Source organism: Capra hircus, chromosome 25, assembly GCF_001704415.2.
Source record: "Capra hircus breed San Clemente chromosome 25, ASM170441v1, whole genome shotgun sequence".
NCBI lineage: Eukaryota > Metazoa > Chordata > Mammalia > Artiodactyla > Bovidae > Capra > Capra hircus.
The window spans coordinates 26251426-26271715 of record NC_030832.1 but is presented as its reverse complement, the minus strand read 5'-3'; the positions used below and the strand labels follow the sequence as shown (position 1 = coordinate 26271715).

Genomic DNA, 20290 nt, shown 5'->3' with positions numbered 1-20290 from the left:
CCTAGGGGAAGCGAAAGAAACTCTGGTCCCAGCAGTAATTATACCTCCTCCCCCAACCATTCCAGCATATTTGAAAGCTGAATCTTCTCTTCCTGGGGTGCCCAGTGGGGCAGCGTAGCTGGATTCGCGCTTGCTCAGCCTCCCAGTATGCCCCGGCTTACTTCCAGACCCTTTCAGAGGAGCTCATGTGGAATGGGCTTTCCCTTCCTCCAGAAGAATGACAGGTTCCTACGTTTGTGAGAAGTCTAAGGGGTGACAGGCTGGGACCTGGGGAGGGGAGACACCCCCCCCCCCCCCCAACGTACAACACACCCCAGCCAGCTGTCTGGCGGCTTCAACTTTGATTTTTTTTTTTTTTTCTCCTGATCTCCTCACACGAGGCCTCCGGAGCGCCCTTTTCAGCACCACCAGAAAGGACAGCTCTTCTCGGCCCCGCCCGAGCTGGCCTAGCCCGCGGCGCGGCGGGCGATTGGCTGCGGCCACCTTCAGTATTAATCTGGCTCCCGCCGGGGGCTGGCTCTCGTGAAGGCGAAGGGGGAGGTGGAGTAACAGGCCGTCTGGTCTGGAGATCGGCTGACCCATCGACAGGCCGCAGCATCCCTGTCTGCAGACCGCGAGCGCCGGCCTTGTCGATCAGTCCTCGCCCTCGCCCCGCCCCTTAGCTTGCCACACCCCTCTCAGGCCCCGCCCTTTCTTTTCGCATTGCGGGGCGCTGGAGGTTGGCGCTGTGCCCCCGGCGCCGCACGTGGCGGCCGGTAGGGGCCGGGGGAGGCAAATCTGGAGACGGACCCACCCCCCCAGCCCCTCGACCCCAACCCGCCTGAGTTGCGGTTGCCACCGGGCGAGGGCGGGGGTCGCCAAGCTGAGAGGACTGTGGGGAGGGGTGACGTCAGGGTGAGTGGGAGCCAAGAAAGGAGCGAGTAGGAGAGAGGTGGGGAGGGGGTAGCGGGAGAGGGAGAGAGAAGCCGTGGGTCGGGTCGAATGAGAAGCGAAGGCAGGCAGGAGACAAGGGGAAGGAAGGAGAGAGAAGTCGCTGCAGAGGACGGCTGACTGCGTTCCCTTCCCGGGGCTGCGGGTCCAAGTGGGGTAGGAAGTGCTGTCTGGGGAAGCTGGAAGGGCAGCGGGCAGGGGGAGGAAAAGAGAGAGCGAAAAGAGGTGGGGTGGGGACGGTGGTGGAGGAGGAGAGAGGAAAGGAGAAGGGGAGACAGGAGAGACTGACGGGAGAGAGGAAACTGCCGGAAGGAGAAAGAAGAGGAGGAGAGAGGCAAAATAGAAAGAAGAGAGTTGAAAAGAAGGGTTAGAGGTACAGGAAGGGAGGGAGAAAGGAGAAGGTACACGGTGGCAACAGGACCTCAGAAGGACAGAGAATCAAGAGTAGGAATGTGGCGAGGAAGCAGCACAGGGGGTAGCCAGGGAGCAGCCATGGAGGGAACCGGTGAACTGGGGGGACAGGGGAACTGGGGTCTGGAGGATGGCCCAGGCCTCTTGGCCAGGGCCTCCCTGCCCATCATGCCTGCATGGCCATTGCCTCTGGCCTCTTCTGCCCTTACCCTGCTCCTTGGAGCCCTCACTTCCCTTTTCCTCTGGTATTGCTACCGCCTGGGCTCCCAAGACATGCAGGCCCTGGGGGCTGGAAGTCGGGCTGGGGCTGTTGGTGGTAGGCCTGGAGGGTGCTCTGAAGCGGGCAGGCCAAGTCCAGGCCGCTCTGGAGAGTCCGGAGAAGGACCCAGGACGGAAGGCCTAATGAGCCGTCGCCTTCGGGCCTATGCCAGGCGCTACTCTTGGGCAGGGATGGGTAGGGTGAGGCGGGCAGCTCAGGGTGCCCCCAGCCTGGGGGGAGGGCCAGGGGTCCTGGGCATCCAGCGCCCAGGCCTGCTTTTCCTGCCAGACTTGCCCTCTTCCCCCTTCGTGCCCCGGGAGGCCCAGAGGCACGATGTGGAGCTCCTGGAGAGCAGCTTCCCAGCTATCTTGCGGGACTTTGGGGCTGTGAGCTGGGACTTCTCAGGGACAACTCCTCCGCCTCGGGGCTGGTCCCCACCGCTGGCCCCTGGGTGCTACCAGCTCCTGCTATACCAAGCAGGCCGCTGCCAACCCAGCAACTGCCGCCGGTGCCCAGGGGCCTATCGGGCACTGAGGGGGCTGCGAAGCTTTATGAGTGCCAACACCTTCGGCAATGCTGGCTTCTCCGTCCTCCTGCCTGGCGCCCGGCTTGATGGCCGCTGTGGGCCCACTAATGCCCGCGTCAGATGTCATCTGGGTAAGTGGATGCTGCTTACAGACCACCTCCTTGCCTCCATGATTTCCCCTCCAGACTCTCTCCTTTGCCATCATAGCTTTCTACACTGTGATTCTGATCATGCCTTTCTTCTCAGAAATCTTCCATGACTCCCTATTGCCTATAGCAGCATTTCTTGAGTTTCAATGATCAGAAAGCCATCTTCACAAGGTTCCCACAATCATTTACCACCTGTCCTGTTTCTTCATATTGACTCCCCCTCATGTTTTACTTATTAGAAGGCATCTGTATAGAACAATGATGATCAGTATTACTTGCCCTAAATAGAAGTTATTCATAAGACAAGTTTAAACTTTAAAAAAAAAAAGCTTGAAAACTTCTAGCAAAATCTTCTAGTCTGAGACTGAAGCCTACATTCTCCTCCTTTAAAAAGGAGCAATGTTGGGAATTCCTCAGCAGTCTAGTGGTTGTAAATGTTGCTAAGTTGTGTCCGACTCTTTTGCGACCTCGTGGACTGTAGCCTGCCAGGTTCTTCTGTCAATGGGGTTTCCCAGGCAAGAATACTGGAGTGGGTTGCCGTTTCCTTCTCCAGGGAATAAAACCCAGGGGGTAAAACCCACGTCTGACCCAGGGGTAAAACTCATGTCTCCTGCATTGGTAGGCAGAATCTTTACCACTGAGCCACCAGGGACTTTGTATTTTCATTGCTGAGGGCCTGGTTTTGATCCCTGGTCAAGGAACTAAGATTCTGCAAGCCACATGGTGCAGTCCAAAATAAAAAAAATAAAAAGCAGCAATGTTAGTAGGGGTGTTAAAGTTATGGTAGCATCAAACTGAGATTTTCTTTTCAGTGTTTTAAAGGTTGAAAGAAAATGAGGAGAAAAAAAGCAATCCCTCATTTTCTGATTGAGAAGTTATTTAATGCTATGGCCTCGTTTTGCCTACTCCTGTGCTACCAGTTGAATGTGTTCTATACTTTAAAGCACACTGGCTTTGAAGAGCCTGGATCAAGTTCAGCTCTTTTCTCTCTTCTCCCACCTGTTCCCTTCTTTCCCTTCCTTTCCACCATGCCCTAAATTATGAAGGCCTTCTGGCTGGTCCTGGCAGATGCCACATGCATGCTCTAGGATGTCTTTCCCCCTTTACCACCTCCTGGAAAACTCCTAATTAGCCTTCACAATTCACACTTTCAAATGTCACACCTCCTCCGGGATGTCCTCCTATTCCCCATTACTTGAGTTGGCTCCTCAGTTTTCTGCACCTCACTGTGTGGTCCTCGGCAGGATGGAGCCCTTTGCTTTATACTTTTTGGGGAGAGGACCTAACACAAGAGAGGGTTCTTGAGTTAAACTGACAGAAGCTAAAGAAGGGAGGCTGGTTCCTTTAGAAACCCTTCCCTTTTCTCTGAAACAGAACAGATTGCGCTTTGCACTGTGTTTCCCATCTCCTAGCATTTCCTCTCATCCACTACTGTATTGTAATTTTACATGGGTCACTTTCTAGAGAGCTAGGGAACACCATTTGTTGTGTTGTCCAGTTGCTAAGTCATGTCCGACCCTGCGACCCCACAGACTACAGCCTGCTAGGCTCCCCTCTCTCTCACTATCTCCCAGAGTTTGCTCAGATTCATGTCCATTGAGCCAGTGATGCTATTTAACCATCTCATCCTCTGCTACCCCCTTCTCCTTTTGCCTTTAATCTTTCCCAGCATCAGGGTCTTTTCCAGTGAGTCAGCTCTTTGCCTCAGGTGGTCATAAAACCATAGAACCTGGCATGTAAAATTCTCAGATTCTGTTTTTTGACTCAAGGGGGTGGGCCTCTTCAACGGAGGCAGGAATTTGGAGGTCTGCATCTCTTTCTACAGGCCTGAAGATTCCCCCTGGTTGTGAGCTGGTGGTCGGGGGCGAGCCCCAGTGCTGGGCTGAGGGACACTGTCTTCTGGTGGATGACTCCTTCCTATACACAGTGGCTCATAATGGTAATGGGGCTCCCATTCTGCCAGGAGGGATGAGGGACTGAAGAGTGAAGGGGATTAGACTATAGAGGCTACAGAATTGGACCCAGCTGGCTTCCTGTCCTACACCACTATTTCCCAGTTGCATGACCTTGAACAAGTCACATGATTTCTCCAATCACCTGGAAAACAGGGCAACCCCCTTTTTTGTCAAGTGACTGTAAGGATTAAATAAGCTAATGTAGGTGCACAGCCAAGTGGTTCGTGGCACCAGACCCTCGACCTGACCACCTGGTTTCCTGTCCTCCCTCTGGCACTTACTAGAAGTATGACCTCAGGCAAGTTACTTAACCTCTTTGTGCCTCAGTTACTTTGCATAAAACGGGAATGCTTATGGTACTATCTCCTAGTTTTGATGATTAAGAGCTAATACACATAAGGGATTAGAACAGTGACTGGCACTTATTTGCATAGTGTCTGCCTTTCTGAGTATTTGGTAAGTGCTCTGGCCTGTAAGTACTTAATGTCAGCTGCTCTGCTGTCTCCACCCCACGTGCCCTAGGCTCTCCCGAAGATGGGCCTCGAGTGGTCTTCATCGTGGACCTCTGGCATCCCAATGTGGCTGGGGCCGAACGCCAGGCTCTCGACTTTGTCTTCGCACCAGACCCTTGAAGGAAGATGCTCCTTTCAGACATCCGGGCTGGAGAGAGGCTGCACTCAGGGATGGCTTGAGTGGTAGCCAAGACCGCCTCTCCACTGCAGGGGGTGGGGTGGGGCTGAGGGTGGGAACTGGCTGAAATATAGATTTTAAATCCTCTCCTGACTACTTTCTTCCCAGCTGCCAGCCCAGGGAAAGGCTGGGGGCAAAGGTCTGTTATCCCTAAATAAGCCATTTCCCCGGGAGCCAGAACCAGACCCTCAACTCGACTTTATTCCAATAATTTAATAGAAAATTAAAATAATAAATAATATGAAACAAATTGGGAAGATGCTGAGCTGGTGCAGGCCCAGGTCAGCCTAGTATTAAGGAAGTAGGGAGAGTGGTGGGGAGGAGGAGGGAGCAAACAAGCCTGCGCAATGGTGAGGAGGTGGCTCAGAACGCGGTGGGTGTTATTACGGGCTGGCTTGACACTTTGGCGTGTTAAGATGTACTAAAAAAAGAGAAAGGGAATTCTAAATCCTTCTAAACCGGCTGGTGAGGGGAGAGGGCAGGACAAGGATGGGGATGAAGGATGGAACGTAGGCCTTCTGAAGGCCTCTGAGGGGAGGGGCTGGAATGTACCGTGTGGTTAGCAATGAGACGGGAATAGATGGAAAAGGGCCAAAGTGAACTGTACCATGTGATGAAGGGACTGAAGGGAGACCCACGACTTGGCCAGCAAAGCCGGGGCAAAGATCTGGGAAGGGGAGGAGGAAAAGAGAGAGGGACTTGGGTCCCAGTGGCTAGAGGAAAATTCAGGGCAAAATTCAGTCCTTGAAGACAATCTGTTGGCCATGAGGACGCTCATCGTGGGTGATGTGGCGCCGGACGTGGATCCTGCGGACACGGTGCTCTCGGTTCTCCTCCTCCTCCCCTCGGCTGGCCCCACCACCTCCAGCTGCACCCCCTGTGGCCTCCAGGAGGGCTGGGTCTGGGCCTCGGGGAGTCTCGTAGATCAGGATGTTCAGGGTCTCCTCAAAGATCCGGGCTTCTGGGAATTCCACCTGCAAAGGCCAGCAACCCCCAGGTCCCTCCTTCTGGCCCGACTATACAGCCATCCCCTCCCCCAGGCTGCTCTTGCATTGGCAGGCCTCCTAGCCTGTGCAGTCGCCTAGCCTCCAGCCACAGGTTCCTCGAGCCTGGACTGTCCTCTTTGCAATGTCTTTACTCAGCAAAGTCATGCTTATGCTGTGAAGTCCAGCTCTGAAGTCAGGCAGAGTTATTTGCTTTGTCCTTTGTTGCTAGGTCTCGGTTTTTTTTTCATTTGACAAATATTTACTGAGTGACTGCACAGTACCAGGCATTATTCGAGGCACTGGGGAATACAGCTGTGAATCAAACAGGCAAACTTCCTGTCCGCAGGAAGTTTACATTCTAGGATGAGGACCCAGACATACATGTAATAAGATATAAAATGTCAGATGATGATAAATGCTTTGGAAAAGTATTAGCAGGAAAAGGGGAGGAATGTTACCACTTTAAAGACAGAGCTCAGAGAAGGCCTCACTGAAGTGACATTTGACCAACAGCCAACGGAAGGGAGGGAAGGAACCAGACGGACAACTAGAGATCAGTCTGAGAAGAGAACAGCAAGTGTAAGAATTCTGGGGCAGGAGTGTGCTTAGTGTATCTTTAGATCAGCAGCAAGGCCAAGCAATGAGGCAGAGTGAAGAAGAGTAGAAAGGGATGAAGAGGTAGTTAAGGGTTCCCTTTGTGTGACTTGGAGAGATATAAACAAAACTTTAACGAGCTGCATTCTCATTACTGGTTTATCTTCCTGTCTTCCCAACTACAGAGGAAGCTACTTGGAAACTGGGTTATTCATTCATTAGTGCATTCAATAACTGTTTCCTAGCTTCTGTAGAGTGATAAAAGCCTGGCTAGTGCTAGAGAGATAGGGGAAAAAAAGATATAGCTCTGTTCTCAAGAAGCTAACCCCTTGCTGTTGAAGTAAACACCCTCTACAGTCCCATCCCCAGCAGACTACAATCAACGCTGTCTTTAGCTGCGAGGCGGGTAGGACCAACTTTTCTGGGGTGGTTGTCTTGAAAATTCTTGGGCTAAGTTGTCCCAAAGAAAGTGACGCTTGGCTTAGGTCTTAAAGATTAAGCACAAGTTCACAAGCAGACAGGAATGAGGAAATATAATCCTAAGAGGGAATGGTGTGTGCAAAGGCCGTGAGGTGTGAAATAGCACTGGGTGCTTAGAGACTTCCAAGATCTCCTGTGTATCTGAGGCACACCCTTCTTGTCAAGGTCAGAGGGACCAGGGTGATAAGATCTTCAGGGACAGATGTCATGACAGAGGGCTTGTTTTTCACTCAGCATCTCATTTACCTTGGTTTCAAGCCTCTTGCAGTGCTTAGAAAGTCTCTGATGATGGTTGCCATGGAAATAACTCAAGGCCTACAATCTCAGTGTGTTCCAAATACTTGAAGTTTTAAGAACCTACTCTGGGTCATTAGATCCTTCTGAAAGTCTAACGACAGGTACAGTCCTTCTACACAGAAAAATGCACACACAAAACCCCAAACCACATATTCTTTCAAGATAGCCTTGAAACTCAACTGGCCTACATTAAGAATCCCATTCTAATCCAACACCCTCCTTTCACAGATAGAGAAGCAGAGACCCACAGAAAGTTAAGATGACTTACCCAAGGTTACAGAAATATGACCCCCAAAACTTGAAACTCCAGCTCCTGACTCCCACTGTTGGAATTCCCAGGCCTGACTGGATGAGTTGCCTCTGTCCAGGGTGCTGATCCTGCCCACCGCCACAGCCCTCCCTGACCAGGCCCCGAATCCCATCTGACCTTGGTCTGCTTCTTCTCCGTGGCATAGACAATGGAGGTGCAGCACACCTCGGCGATTTTGCGGCCCTGCCCGTAGAAAGACCAGCAGCAGATCTCGTCCCCCAGAACATCCTTGAGGAAAAGCAGCCGCCCGTGGAAGCGCAGGGCCAGTTTGTCAAACAGCTCGATGTTCTTAAGTAGGTTGTCATCTGAAGTGCTGAGGACCAGGGGGGCCAGGAGGCCTCAGCACGACGGGCTTCCTTCCCTCTGTTCTGCAACCCACCCCCCTTACCTCAGCTTTAGGGGCCCTGAGACCCAGCACTCTGGTCCTGCCTAGGAGGTTGGTGCCCAGCAGGCCTTGGAAAGGAAGCAGCATTTGTTCAGTAAGTTCCAGCACAGCAGAGGGATCTACCCGTGCAGGTTCCGGAGGCAAGCGGCCTCACCAGACATTCTCGCTCCACCCCCTTTTAACTGACACCGAGCAAATTACTTCACCTCTTGCTCCCTCAATTGCCTCATCTGTAAAATGGAGATCACAACAATAACTAATTCCAACGACTGTGAGGTTCCTGTGAGTAAATGTATATAAAGCGCTTAGAGCCATGCCTCTTACAAAGCAAGCACTTAGGAAATGCTACTCATTATCATCTAATCCTCACTGGGACCCTAGTACACTGATAAAACTGAAGCTCAAAAAAAACCCACAACCAACCCAAAACCTGAAGCTCACAAGTGAAAACGACCTCTCCAAAGTCCCCAGGGGATAAGTGGCAAGGCTGGAGTTTGCATCCAGGCAGGATTCTTTCCATACCCTCTGTGTGGCCATAACCCTCCCCGTGGGTTATGCTGGAGCCCAGGGTTCCACCCACTGCACTTCCCCACCTCCGAGGGGGTCACCTGGTGTAGGAGTACTTGTTGTTACTGCGGTTGTGCAGGAGCTTCACCACGGGCTGTTGGGGAAAAGAGGGTGGAGAAGGGTGGGGGTCAGGCTGCCGGGACAGGCGCCCAGCCTCCACCCTACAGGGCTCAGGGGCCTCACCTTGGAGGTGCTGGCCAGGAGCTGCTGCTCCTCCCGGGGAGATGTCACCGTGGGGATGAGGCACAGCGGGGACACGTTCTCCCTTTTTTGCTGGAGAAGAAGCGGAAGGTGATTAACAGCACAACCAAAGGCCACTCGCTCCCCTAAGAGCCTTCCAACACTGCTTGTTGCTCCTGGGGAAAAAATCCAGACTCCTCAGGGTCCACGTGTGAGCCCTCTGACCTCGGCTCTGCCACTCTCCCCTGCCTGCCGGGCTGAGCCCCGCTTGCTCCTTTCTGCATCCAGCTTGTGCCCCCTTTGCTGCTGCCACTTCCAGCAACGGCCAGCACGCAGTTGTCTCCGTGGCTGGCCCCTTCATGCCATTCAGGTATCAACGTGACTAGTGCCCCTAGGAGGGTACCAGTCCTCCTCCCTGGGCTCCCTGGCCAATTAGCCCCTTCTACTTCTTCCTTTTCACACTCTCCATTCACTTTCTTCATGGCACTCAGGTCCTCACATTTTCTCATTTTTTGGTATATTTGCTCATAGTCTCTGTCTAGAGAATAAATACCTAGTACACAGTATATGGTCAATAAATATCTGTTGAATGAATGAACTGGGCTGGGTGGGAGGTTGGAGGGAGAATTAGAGCCAGACACAGAGGTTTCTTTTCTCTTCTCTGCCTTTGAGAATCTTCATGCCAAAACCCCTCTCACCTCCCCCAACCTAAAAACTAGGTGTGTGATTCTAATACAAATTCCAGAATTTTTTTTTTTAGAAACACCTAAGACTTCTACTAAAATTAACATGGAAGAACAATTCTACTATTACTTAGGTGAATTTTTAAAAAGAGTCAAGAAAGAGGAGATTGACCCTCCCAGATATTAAAATATCTTACAAAGCCACAATAATGAAAACAGTGTAGGTCTTGTGTGGAAACAAACAAAAACAATGAAATACAATAGAGAACTTGGAAACAGACTGATATATCTATATATATATATAAAATGAAAACTGACATTTACAGAGAGAACATCACAAATCAGTGAGGGCAAGTGTGTATTAGTTATTGCTGTGTAACATTGCTCCAAAACTAAACAGCTTAAAACAACAACAAATACTTATTATCCATTTCTGTGGGTCAGGAATTCAGGAATGGCTTAGCTGAATGCTTTTGGCATGGGGTCTCTCATGAGGTTACAGTCAAGTCAGCTGGGGTTGCAGTAATCTGAGGCTGTCTTCATCTGGAGGATTTGTTTTTCACAAAGCTTATTCATATGGCTGGCAAGTTCCTGCTGGCTACTGGCAGGAAATATTTGATCCCTGTCATTCGGACCTCTGTGATGAATTACTTGAGTGTCCTCACAATATGGCTGCTGGCTTCTCCAGAGCAAATAATCCAAAAGAGAGTAAAGTAGAGGCCCTTTTTTTTTTTTTTTTTAAATATTTATTTATCTGGCTGAATTGGTCTTAGTTGCAGCACGTGGGATCTTTCATTCTGGCACACAGGCTCAGGAGCTGTGACACTCAGGTTCAGTAGCTGCCCTGCAGCATGTGGGATTTTAGTTCCCTGACCAGGGATTGAAACTGTGTTCCCTGCAATCCAAGGCGGATTCTTAACCACTGGGTCACCAGAGAAGTCCCCTCACAGTCTTTTATGATATAGTTTTGTTAGCTCTATTCAATGTGGAAGGGAACACCACACGGGAATGACTGCTAGGGAATAAGAATCACTGAGGATTGCCTTGGAGGATGACTCCACAATCCCTCTTTTGGCCCCTATAGATTCAAATCCCTCCCATATGCAAAACATACTCACCACCTCTTCCTAAGATTGCCCCAAAGTCCCATTCCATTACAGTGCTGATGCGCAGAAGTCGGTGATTCTTCTTTATGGCTCTTGGCTCTGACCTGAATCATCCTTCCTTTTCCATGAAAGATAATCCATGCTTGCAGCTCCATAGTTAATTTTTTTTAACTTTTTCTTGTATATTGGAGTATAGGCAATTAATAATGTTGTGATCATTTCAGTGCAGCTCTATAGTTTCTTTAGCCTGCTTTTTGCCCATACAACTTTTGGAAGTCCAAAGGTTTCTTTTCCTCTTGTATTGTCTCTGTCCCTTTAAGTCTAAGCTGGCAGTGTTTCTGCCAATATAATTCCCTTAAAAACTTAATGGATGTCTTGTGACTCATTAGAAAAGACCCTGATGCTGGGAAGGACTGAAGGCAGGAGGAGAAGGGGACAACAGAAGATGAGATAACCAGATGGCATCACCAACTCGATGGACATGAGTTTGAGCAAGCTCCTGGAGTTGGTGATGGACAGGGCAGCCTGGTGTGCTGCAGTCCATGGGGTCACAAAGAGTCGGACACGACTGAGTGACTGAACTGAACTGTGAGTCCAGGGTTCAGTTCATTAGACAAAAACCACACCCACACAACTTTGTGAGATGAGCTCTTCTCTACTTTGAGCTTATGCTGAGACTGCTGCCTGACAATAGCTTTAAGCTTCTTAGAGGAGCTATCATTTGAATGAATGATTCTGAGGCATCTTCTTGGATATTCTGAGGTCTTTCAACAAAGAATTTTACAATCGCATCCTCAGCTTCATCTTTCAGTTCAGTTCAGTTCAGTTCAGTTCAGTCGCTCAGTCATGTCCGACTCTTTGCAACCCCATGAATCGCAGCACATCAGGCCTCCCTGTCCATCACCAACTCCCAGAGTTCGCTCAAACTTAAATTCATCAAGTCGGTGATGCCATCCAGCCATCTCATCCTCTGTCGTCCCCTTCTCCTCCTGCCCCCAATCCCTCCCAGCATCAGAGTCTTTTCCAATGAGTCAACTCTTCGCATGAGGTGGCCAAAGTACTGGAGTTTCAGCTTTAGCATCATTCCTTCCAAAGAAATCCCAGGGCTGATCTCCTTCAGAATGGACTGGTTGGATCTCCTTGCAGTCCAAGGGACTCTCAAGAGTCTTCTCCAACACCACAGTTCAAAAGCATCAATTCTTCGGTGCTCAGCTTTCTTCACAGTCCAACTCTCACATCCATACATGACTACTGGAAAAACCATAGCCTTGACTAGACGGACCTTTGCTGGCAAAGTAATGTCTCTGCTCTTGAATATGCTATCTAGGTTGGTCACAACTTTTCTTCCAAGGAGAAAGCATCTTTTAATTTCATGGCTGCAATCACCATCTGCATGATTTTGGAGCCCCCCAAAAATAAAGTCTGACACTGTTTCCCCATCTATTTCCCATGAAGTGATGGCTTCATCTTTAGACCAAATCATATTGAGAATGCCCTGTACTTTTTCTTTGCCAGGAAGCCATTTGTTAATTTTAACATCAGTTGTTATTTGAAAGGCTGGGAATGTTCAAGCACTACTCCCCACCCCCTGCGCCAAATTACTGGCTCCTTTGTGTTCAATTTCCTTCTGCTTACCCTCTCTTCTTTTGTTTTAGTATAAGCAATAAGAAACCTGTGGCACCTAACATTCTGTCTGGAAATTTCTTTGCTAGATCACCCAGTTCATTAGGTATGTTTTCTACTTTCTATTAATACATTACCATCAGAGACAGTGTTGCTACTTCTGCCACTACATAAGAAGGATCCCCTTTCCACCACTTTCCAGGAAACACATTCCATACTGCAGCCTCCTCAAAGGTCATCAGACTTCTATGAATACTCTAAAGCTTTTTAGGCTTTTCTTAATAGTTTTCTCAAAGTCCTTCCAATTTTTGCCCACTCTGCAGTTCTAAAGCCACTCCCATATTTTGTTTTGGCAGAATTACATTCCAGATACCACAATCTGCTATCTGTTACTAGGTAATAAATTAGTACAAACTTAGCGGCTTAAAACAGTAAACATTTATTATCTCACAGTTTCTGTGGGTTGGGAACTTGAGCTCAGCTTAGTTAGGTGGTCCTGGCCCAGGGTCTCTCGTGAAGTTTGAGTCCACTGTTGACCAGGGTTGTAGTTATCTAAAAACTTGAATGGGCTTAGAGGATCCAATTCTGGGATAGTTCACCCATTTGGCTGAGAGTTCGTGCTGGCCATGAGCAGGAGGCTTCAATTCCTCACCAAGTGGATGTCTGCCTAGGGCTGCTTGAATATGCTCACAAGGCATCTGGCTTCCCCACAGTGAGTGATCTGAGAGAGGCAGAAGCTGATATGTCTTTTATGACCTAGCTTTAGAAGTCACACACTATCACCTCTGCAATCTCCAACTGGTTACACAGGTCAGCCCTATCCAGTGTGGGAAGGGACTGAACAAGAACCTGAATAAAACCAATAGGCAAAAAAAATTGCTGGTGGCTCTCTCGGACACTGGCTACCACAGACTGTGTAGTAGATGGCACTGTCTGGTCCACGGAGGAGAAAAAAGTTAAATCCCTTCATAATTCACATTACTACAGTGAATTCCATATACAAAAGATAAAACTATAAAGCTAATAAAAAATACAGAATAAACTTAAGATCCTACAAGGATCTTGTGGGGAAAAAAAAAAAAGAGGAATTTGAATATATTACACTCAAGAGTCTCTCCAGTTGACAATGAAAAGCATTTTATAAATAATCCCATGTAATGTTGAATGAATTATAATTATTCTACAACACTAATGAAATTATTGATTCTGGTGAGAATTAACAATTGTGTGATTGATAGATAACTGCCATTCATAAAGTACCTGCATTACTTTATGGCTGGCAACAAAGGAATGGAACTACAATGAAGGATCAAACCATCACCACCTGAATCTAGTGGCCAATTCTGAGCATCAGTAATGATGGGTCATACTAACAATACTATATGTCTTTATATAACACAGTATGAAATATACAACATTACTTAAAATGTTTTCTAATCAAAATTTTTCATATCAAGCCTTTCAATCTACCATCTAGTTTAGAGAAACTCAAGATAGGATGAGGGTTAACAAACCAAATCAGGCAAATCTGGAAAGTAGGTCATTGTGCAGGACAACTGGTGGTCAGTATTATGAGAAAAGAACTGCTTTGGGTTGGAAAAATAACATAATAACCAGATATAATGCAAGGATCTAGACTGGATTGGTTTAGATGTGAACCAGCTATGACAGACATTTCTGGAACAAATGGAGAAATTTGTACATGCCCTTGATGTTAGATAAAATTTCACTGACATGGAAAGATGGCAATTATTAACGAACAAAAAAAGCAGATTACAAAGCAGTACATACACCATAATCATATTTTGACAAACACACTCACACACAGGAAAAGACCTGGAAGAGTATTTGGTGCTTTTTTTTTTTTTTTATCTGTGTTTTCTAAATTTCTACAATACTTATATATGCATTAAAAATAATAAATGGTTATGTATAATTTTTCAAAAAATCAACAATTTCTGTTCAACAACAGACATCACAGATAGATGACATTCTAAGTGAAATGACTGGCAACATAGAAAACTGACTAGAAATTATCATCTGAAACAGACTTTCTCAACTGGGGTTCCTTATTGAATATCAAAACCCAGCAAATAATCTGAGTAACTATTTTCTCAACTCTTCTGAAAATGTCAGATAAACAGTACCATTCTATATGCACAGGAGAAGTTAATTTATTATGTAAAGTATATGCCCTAGAATAATAGGGCTTAATTCTCTCTAGGAACTAAACTATGTAAGAATCTCCAGCAAAGCAACAAGAAAAAGGAAATTCAATAGAAAATTTGGTAAAGAATAAGACTTGGCAACTCACAGAAGGGGAAACCAAAAACGCTAGTGTGAATATATGAAAAGATGCTTAATCTACTTAGTAATCAGAAGCATGCATATTAAAATTAGATCACTCTATACCAATGAGACGGACAAAATTAGAATGCTGGGTGATGCCATGAGCTGTTGGAGATATGCAGAAATGGGATTCCTTATGCACTGCTCATCAACAATATAATGTGCTACAGCCATTCAGGAGAGTAATCAGATGATACTTGCTGAAATTCATCTGTACGTGTCCTGTGGCCCAGCAATTCCAATCCCAGCTATAATCATGTGAAACATTGGTCCGGGACCCACGAGGGCACAGGTACAAAGATGCTCATTGTGGCATCGTCTGTGGGGGCAGGAAGCAGGAGGCAATCTAGGTCTCCAACCTCAGAGGAATGTATAAACAAAATATTACGAACACACATCAGATTCCTATGCAGCAGTTAGAAGCAAAGAACTAAATGTATGTACAGCAGCATGAACGGAACTTGGAAAAAGTGCTGAATTCAGAAACAGAACACACAATCCATAGCTCAAAGCCATTTACAGAAATTTTAAATGCTTATGTATACAAAGCAACACTTCATAGGTTTTCAAGGGTACAAACATAATCCAAGCAAACATATTGAAACGTTAGAACTGGAGGGGTACTTATGAGGACAAGGGAAGTGGGCAGGGGATCGGTAATGAAGGGAAAATGAAAAGTGAAAAGATCTGCAGAGACTAAAGATATTTAAGTGCACACTGAGAAGTATGATGAACTCAGTACTCTGAACCTGAATCTTAAAAACAAAACCCCAAACCTCCAAACACACACACATATTCTAGCTGAGTGGGCTGGGGATGGAACAGCCTTGAGAAAACTTTGAAAGAAGGCAGCTGGAGCACAGAAGAAAAAGTACTGTACTTGGGAGTCAGATAAACTGGGGTTGACTTGGAGCTCTGTTGCTTAAACAGTTCTTTGACCCTGGATATATCCCCAGGTTCCCTCATGTTTCCTTTTGTCAAACCAATGTACAAGGAGGTAACAGACCCTAACCACGGTGGATGTACGAGATAACATTAGATACATGTAATGCTACCAAACAGGAATGCACTTCCAAAGTCATCTAGTTTAATGTTTTTTCAACTGCAAGTGGTAACCCATAATGGCCATGAAATGAATTTAATGGGTCGCAAATAGCATTAGAAAGAAAGAAAACATATCAGAGTGTATTTCACTAAAAGTATAATTTTATAGAACTCTTACTTCAGTTACTTAAGTGAGTGAAAGTCACTCAGTCATGTCCGACTCTTTGCGACCCCATGGACTGTATAGTCCATGGGATTCTCCAGGCCAGAATGCTGGAGTGGGTAGCCTTTCCCTTCTCCAGGGGATCTTCCCAATCCAGGGATTGAACCCAGGTCTCCTGCATTGCAGGTGGATTCTTTACCAGCTGAGCCACCTGGGAAGCCCTTGGTTATATAAAGATATAAAAATGCATTTTTCTCTATGAGATGCAGTCAAAAAACTTGAAAAACAAACACAGCTATTGCCCAAAGGAATTTTATATTTTTGGATTTCAAGGACTAATAAGTATTCCCCAAGACAACAAAAAGTTGTTCATAGTTGCCACTTTTTAATATATAAAGGGCATCAAAAAAAGAAACTCTTATAAGCTACTAATATTATATCATAAAAGACAGGACACTTTTAACATTGTAAAAATAGAACAGAATAAAAGGTTCTGTGAAACTCACTACATCGCACATATTTTTCTCATTTCCTTATCTTCTGGAACATGAGAACAGAATGCCAGAGGTAGGAATTGACTCACTCAAGGTCACTCAGTCAGCAGCAGGGGAGGTGACATTAACCCATATCTCCTGACTGTCCTTTCCAACCTCTTTTCCTCAGAATTCTAAGAGATCCCCAGAAGAGAAGCCCAGCAGATGGGGCTCTGGAACCACCAACCCTGTTTTATCAGGAGGGGCTGCTTCTACAGTATTTCATTGCTAGAAAAAAAAGTTACTTAAAGCCATGGAAGTGATGGAATGCTGCCTCCCAGGTTAGGACCAGATCATGGAGGTCATTATATTACAATTTAGATTTAGAATTTTTTTTTTTAACTTAGTGAGACAAGGGCATTACTTGGGATTGCTGAGCAAAGGAGAGAATAAATTGGGATTGTGTTTAAGGATCATTATTGCGGTGGCAGTGTAACAGTTCGACTGGCTGGGTAGAAACAGCAAGATGCAGAGAAAAGAAGTCATTCAAACAACGCAGCAGTCTTGGCATGAGGTGGTGGTGGGATAGCAGAAATGCAGAGGACCCCCGAAACTGCTGGGGTCACAGCCAGTCAGAGTCAGGCCAGAGGCAACATTCCAGTCACTGCGCCATATTTCCTTTTGTTTTTCTTTAATATCTTAACAGCTAACTGCTTGGGCAGCTCTCCCAGGGACATGAGCATCAGGGTGGGACTCAGGAGGTGGGGAAGGGATGCTCACCTGCAGTGCCAGCTGGCAGTCCTCAATCAGTCCCTGCACCAGGTAGTAGCGGGCTTCGCCCAGCAGCTCCCCCAGTTCTCTGGTGCTCTCAGGCAGTGGCACAGACCCGTCCCGCAGGTAGTTGAGGATTGTACCAAAATGGCGGCCACTCCGGTCAATCAGCACCCAACCTGGTGGGGTGGGGAGAGGCAGGAGAAAAGGATGGCTTTGCTGAAGGCCACAGAACTACTATATTTATGAAAAAAGGATTCCAAAGCCACAAATCTGAATACCAATCTGTCTCAGGCCTCTGCCATATCCAAGAAAATCCCTTTAAAACATCTCCAGTGAGTTCTCCCATGGGCCTTTTATTTATTTATTTTTAAAACACATCCAGCCACAGAGAATTAATTCCCTCCCAAGTCTGGTCTACACTGTGAAGGTTTTCATCATGAGAAAGTACCTACAGATAACCTTATCAATAAACTCCTAACCTCTTGTGCTAACTCTGACCACCCTATTAAGAATGTCTACCGCACCCACCAGTTCACTACTTTATAAATTTCATAGAACTTATTACTATCTGAAATCACATGCTTTGCTCTCATTTTTTGCGTTTGTTTATTGTCCCCCTACCCACCCCGCCCCCCACACACAGAGAAAAAAAGCAAAACTCTGGAAAACATATCTTACCAGATTTGTTTACCAAACTATTTCTAACACTAACTGGTATTTTACAAATACTTATTCAATAAAAAAAAATTATTCACCTTCAGGCATATGAAGGCTGAGGGATACCTCCCCAATTTTTATTTGCCAGCTTTCATAATTCTTAACTCCTTCTGAATCACCTCCCCCTCCCCCCATCAAACTTTAAAGTTCCACTTGGGCATATGGGGGACGGAGCTGAATGCAACACTTCCAGAGGGTAAGGTTCACCTGGTGAGGAGAACTGTCCACTCTCCATTCTGGCGTCCCTGGCAAAGCAAAAGCAGCCCCCTCCTTCTACAGTCTGTATAGATAGATTCCTAGAGTGTACAGGGACCTGCGTTAGAGGAACAGAGACAGACAAAATCCTCTAACACTCCGGGATGGTTGTTGGCAGCGCTGAGGAAGAGGGCGGAACAAAAGGCTCGGCAAGTGGAAGAAACTGATGAAAACTGCCTGGAAGGATGCTGTTGCCAGCATGGCGGGTTCCCAAGTCTTTTGAGCTGAGGGGTGAAGGGTGGGAGTGTCGGTGGGACGCAGTAATGAACATTCTCAGCTGACATGTTTAATCACTTACCACTGCGCCCGGCAGAGTAGCTGGAAGGGCGGGGGATGGCGGGTGGTCCATGAATGTTGGTTACTACTGCTGGGGGTAAGGACCGGGGGAGGAGGGAGATAATGAATGAGAAAGGGGAGATGAAATGGGATGTGGGCGCCGGAGGAGGTGAGAACTAGCTAATTGGACGGTAGGAGTAAAGGGGCATGAGAAGACTGGGCGACGACAGACTAGGGGAAAAGGAGGCGGGATCTGGAGGGATGCAGGAGAGTAAGCAAGGGCAGCCCGCGTACCTCCGGCGTCAGTGAGCACCTCCGCGCGGCCGCTGAACATGGCCTTGAGCCTGGTGTCCTGCCCGGTGAGGGTGCGCAGCGTGGTGTAGTGCAACGAGCCGCCCACGTTCAGCTTCACGTACTTGCTATTCGTGGTTAGTGGCTTGAGACCGTAGGCGGCGGAGCCAGGCTCGAGACCCGAGGGCTTAGCGACCTCCAGGGACGGCGCCTCGGCCCCCGCCGGGCCCGAGGCCTCAGCGGACATGCCTGGTGGTGGCGGCGGGCAGCGACCCTAGGTTCTCTTCGCGCTCCCTGGCTGCTCCAGAGACCGAGACCTGAGCCCTCAGACCGGACCGCTGGCCCGCACGCCCCTACGCCGCCGCTACTCAGCGACACTGGCCTTCTGTCCCATTGCGCCGGTACCTCCCGGAAGCCGGGCGAGCACCTGCGCAGGCGCGTCAAGGCCCCGCCCCCGACTTCGCGTGGCCTGGAGTGCGGAGCATGCGTAGTAGCCTTGGACCGTTGGGTTAGGCTGTGGCTGAGTCGGGTGCCACGCAACGTGCCCTTTGGTCGCCACTCTGGGGTCACGAAGTAAGAGGCTCTTGGCCACCTGCCTGTTGAGGAAAGCGTCGTCCCTGCCGCGTGTTTCTGCTCTCAGAGAGCTTCGTGGGCATAAAGGGAACACTGGCCCAGAGAGGCAGGGCATTGGAAACAGTTCGCCGCCTCCCAGCCCCGCGCATTTGACAAGAGAAGAGCTTCGAGCAAAGCGCCATAGAAGCTCTTAAAGGAGATAGAGGGGGTGGCCTCACAGAGGAGGTGGCAGTACTGCTAGAGCAGGCAGGGTGTGAGGAGGTAAGTCGTCATGGAGGGCTTCTCTGAGGAGGTGATACTGAGCTGAAACTCAGAAGAAGCGGCCATGAGCAGGTGTGAGGGGGGACAGTTCCAGAAAGAGCCACAGGCGAATACAGAGACCCTCAGGAGTGAACTCCCTGGACATAGCTGAGAAGCAGAAAAGGTCAGGGGTGGCTGGAGCAAAGGTCTTAGACTCCCAGCCGATGTCATAAGACTCCCAACCCCTGAGGGAAAAAAGTAAGCTGGAAACATGTTGATAAAGCGTGGTGAGAAGTGTTTTTGTAGGACCCCATCTGTGTTCAGCTGATGGGCTGACACCTCAGAGATTTAGCAGTCTACCTGAATGTCTAGCTGGGGGCCCGCTGGAGGGAAAATGAGAAAGTTGAATAGTTCCTGCCCTTCCACCAGTTCACTGGGTGATCCTAGGCAAGTCACTTTTCTCTGGGCTTATTTGGTTCCTTTTCTGCTTAATGAGGGGTGCAAATTTAAATGCCAGGGAACAGGTAGGAATGTAAAGGAGTGGAGTGGACCAGTTACAAGGTACTAGGGAGTCCTGGGGCTGGTGGTGACCTGCAAAGTCCATGCTTTATGAAAGGACTGCCAATTCTGATTTTTCAAATGTAGCTGATGAAAAAGAGAAAAAGGTATGGCTGGGAGCTAGTTTACACTCTTCCTTCAGAAACCTCAATATTGCTAGGAAGGGGCCTGGCCCCATTAACTAGGCTATGGTGTTGCCCTGTTGAGCATAAACAATTTTACAGAACACCAACATCAGAGAAAGCCAGTCTCTTATGAGTTGAAAAACCATTCCATGATCATATCTGAACCCAAAACATTGCTCAGACCACAAAAATGATCAAACATGACCCTCTTCTCCACAGCTTGAGTGACTGCTATTCCTTCATTGAGTACAGTTTTAGCCCTGATCCATTTCTCCTAATTTCTAGATAAGAATGACTAAGATGAGACTTCCCAGTGGCTGA

The 20290-nt window shown here is 47.9% G+C and overlaps 2 protein-coding genes across 2 annotated transcripts; one reads left to right on the top strand and one right to left on the bottom strand.

Moving 5' to 3' along the window:
- Positions 693 to 5007, top strand: ASPHD1 (aspartate beta-hydroxylase domain containing 1). Its single transcript, XM_005697685.3, has 3 exons — positions 693 to 2257; positions 4101 to 4214; positions 4753 to 5007. Exons 1-3 carry the CDS (start codon positions 1381 to 1383, stop codon positions 4860 to 4862), a joined length of 1101 nt encoding a protein of 366 aa, XP_005697742.1. The 5' UTR covers positions 693 to 1380; the 3' UTR covers positions 4863 to 5007.
- On the bottom strand, positions 5108 to 18903 carry KCTD13 (potassium channel tetramerization domain containing 13). Its single transcript, XM_005697684.3, has 6 exons — positions 18477 to 18903; positions 16941 to 17110; positions 8723 to 8812; positions 8581 to 8633; positions 7705 to 7900; positions 5108 to 5894 (listed from the first exon to the last, which is right to left on the bottom strand). Exons 1-6 carry the CDS (start codon positions 18718 to 18720, stop codon positions 5658 to 5660), a joined length of 990 nt encoding a protein of 329 aa, XP_005697741.1. The 5' UTR covers positions 18721 to 18903; the 3' UTR covers positions 5108 to 5657.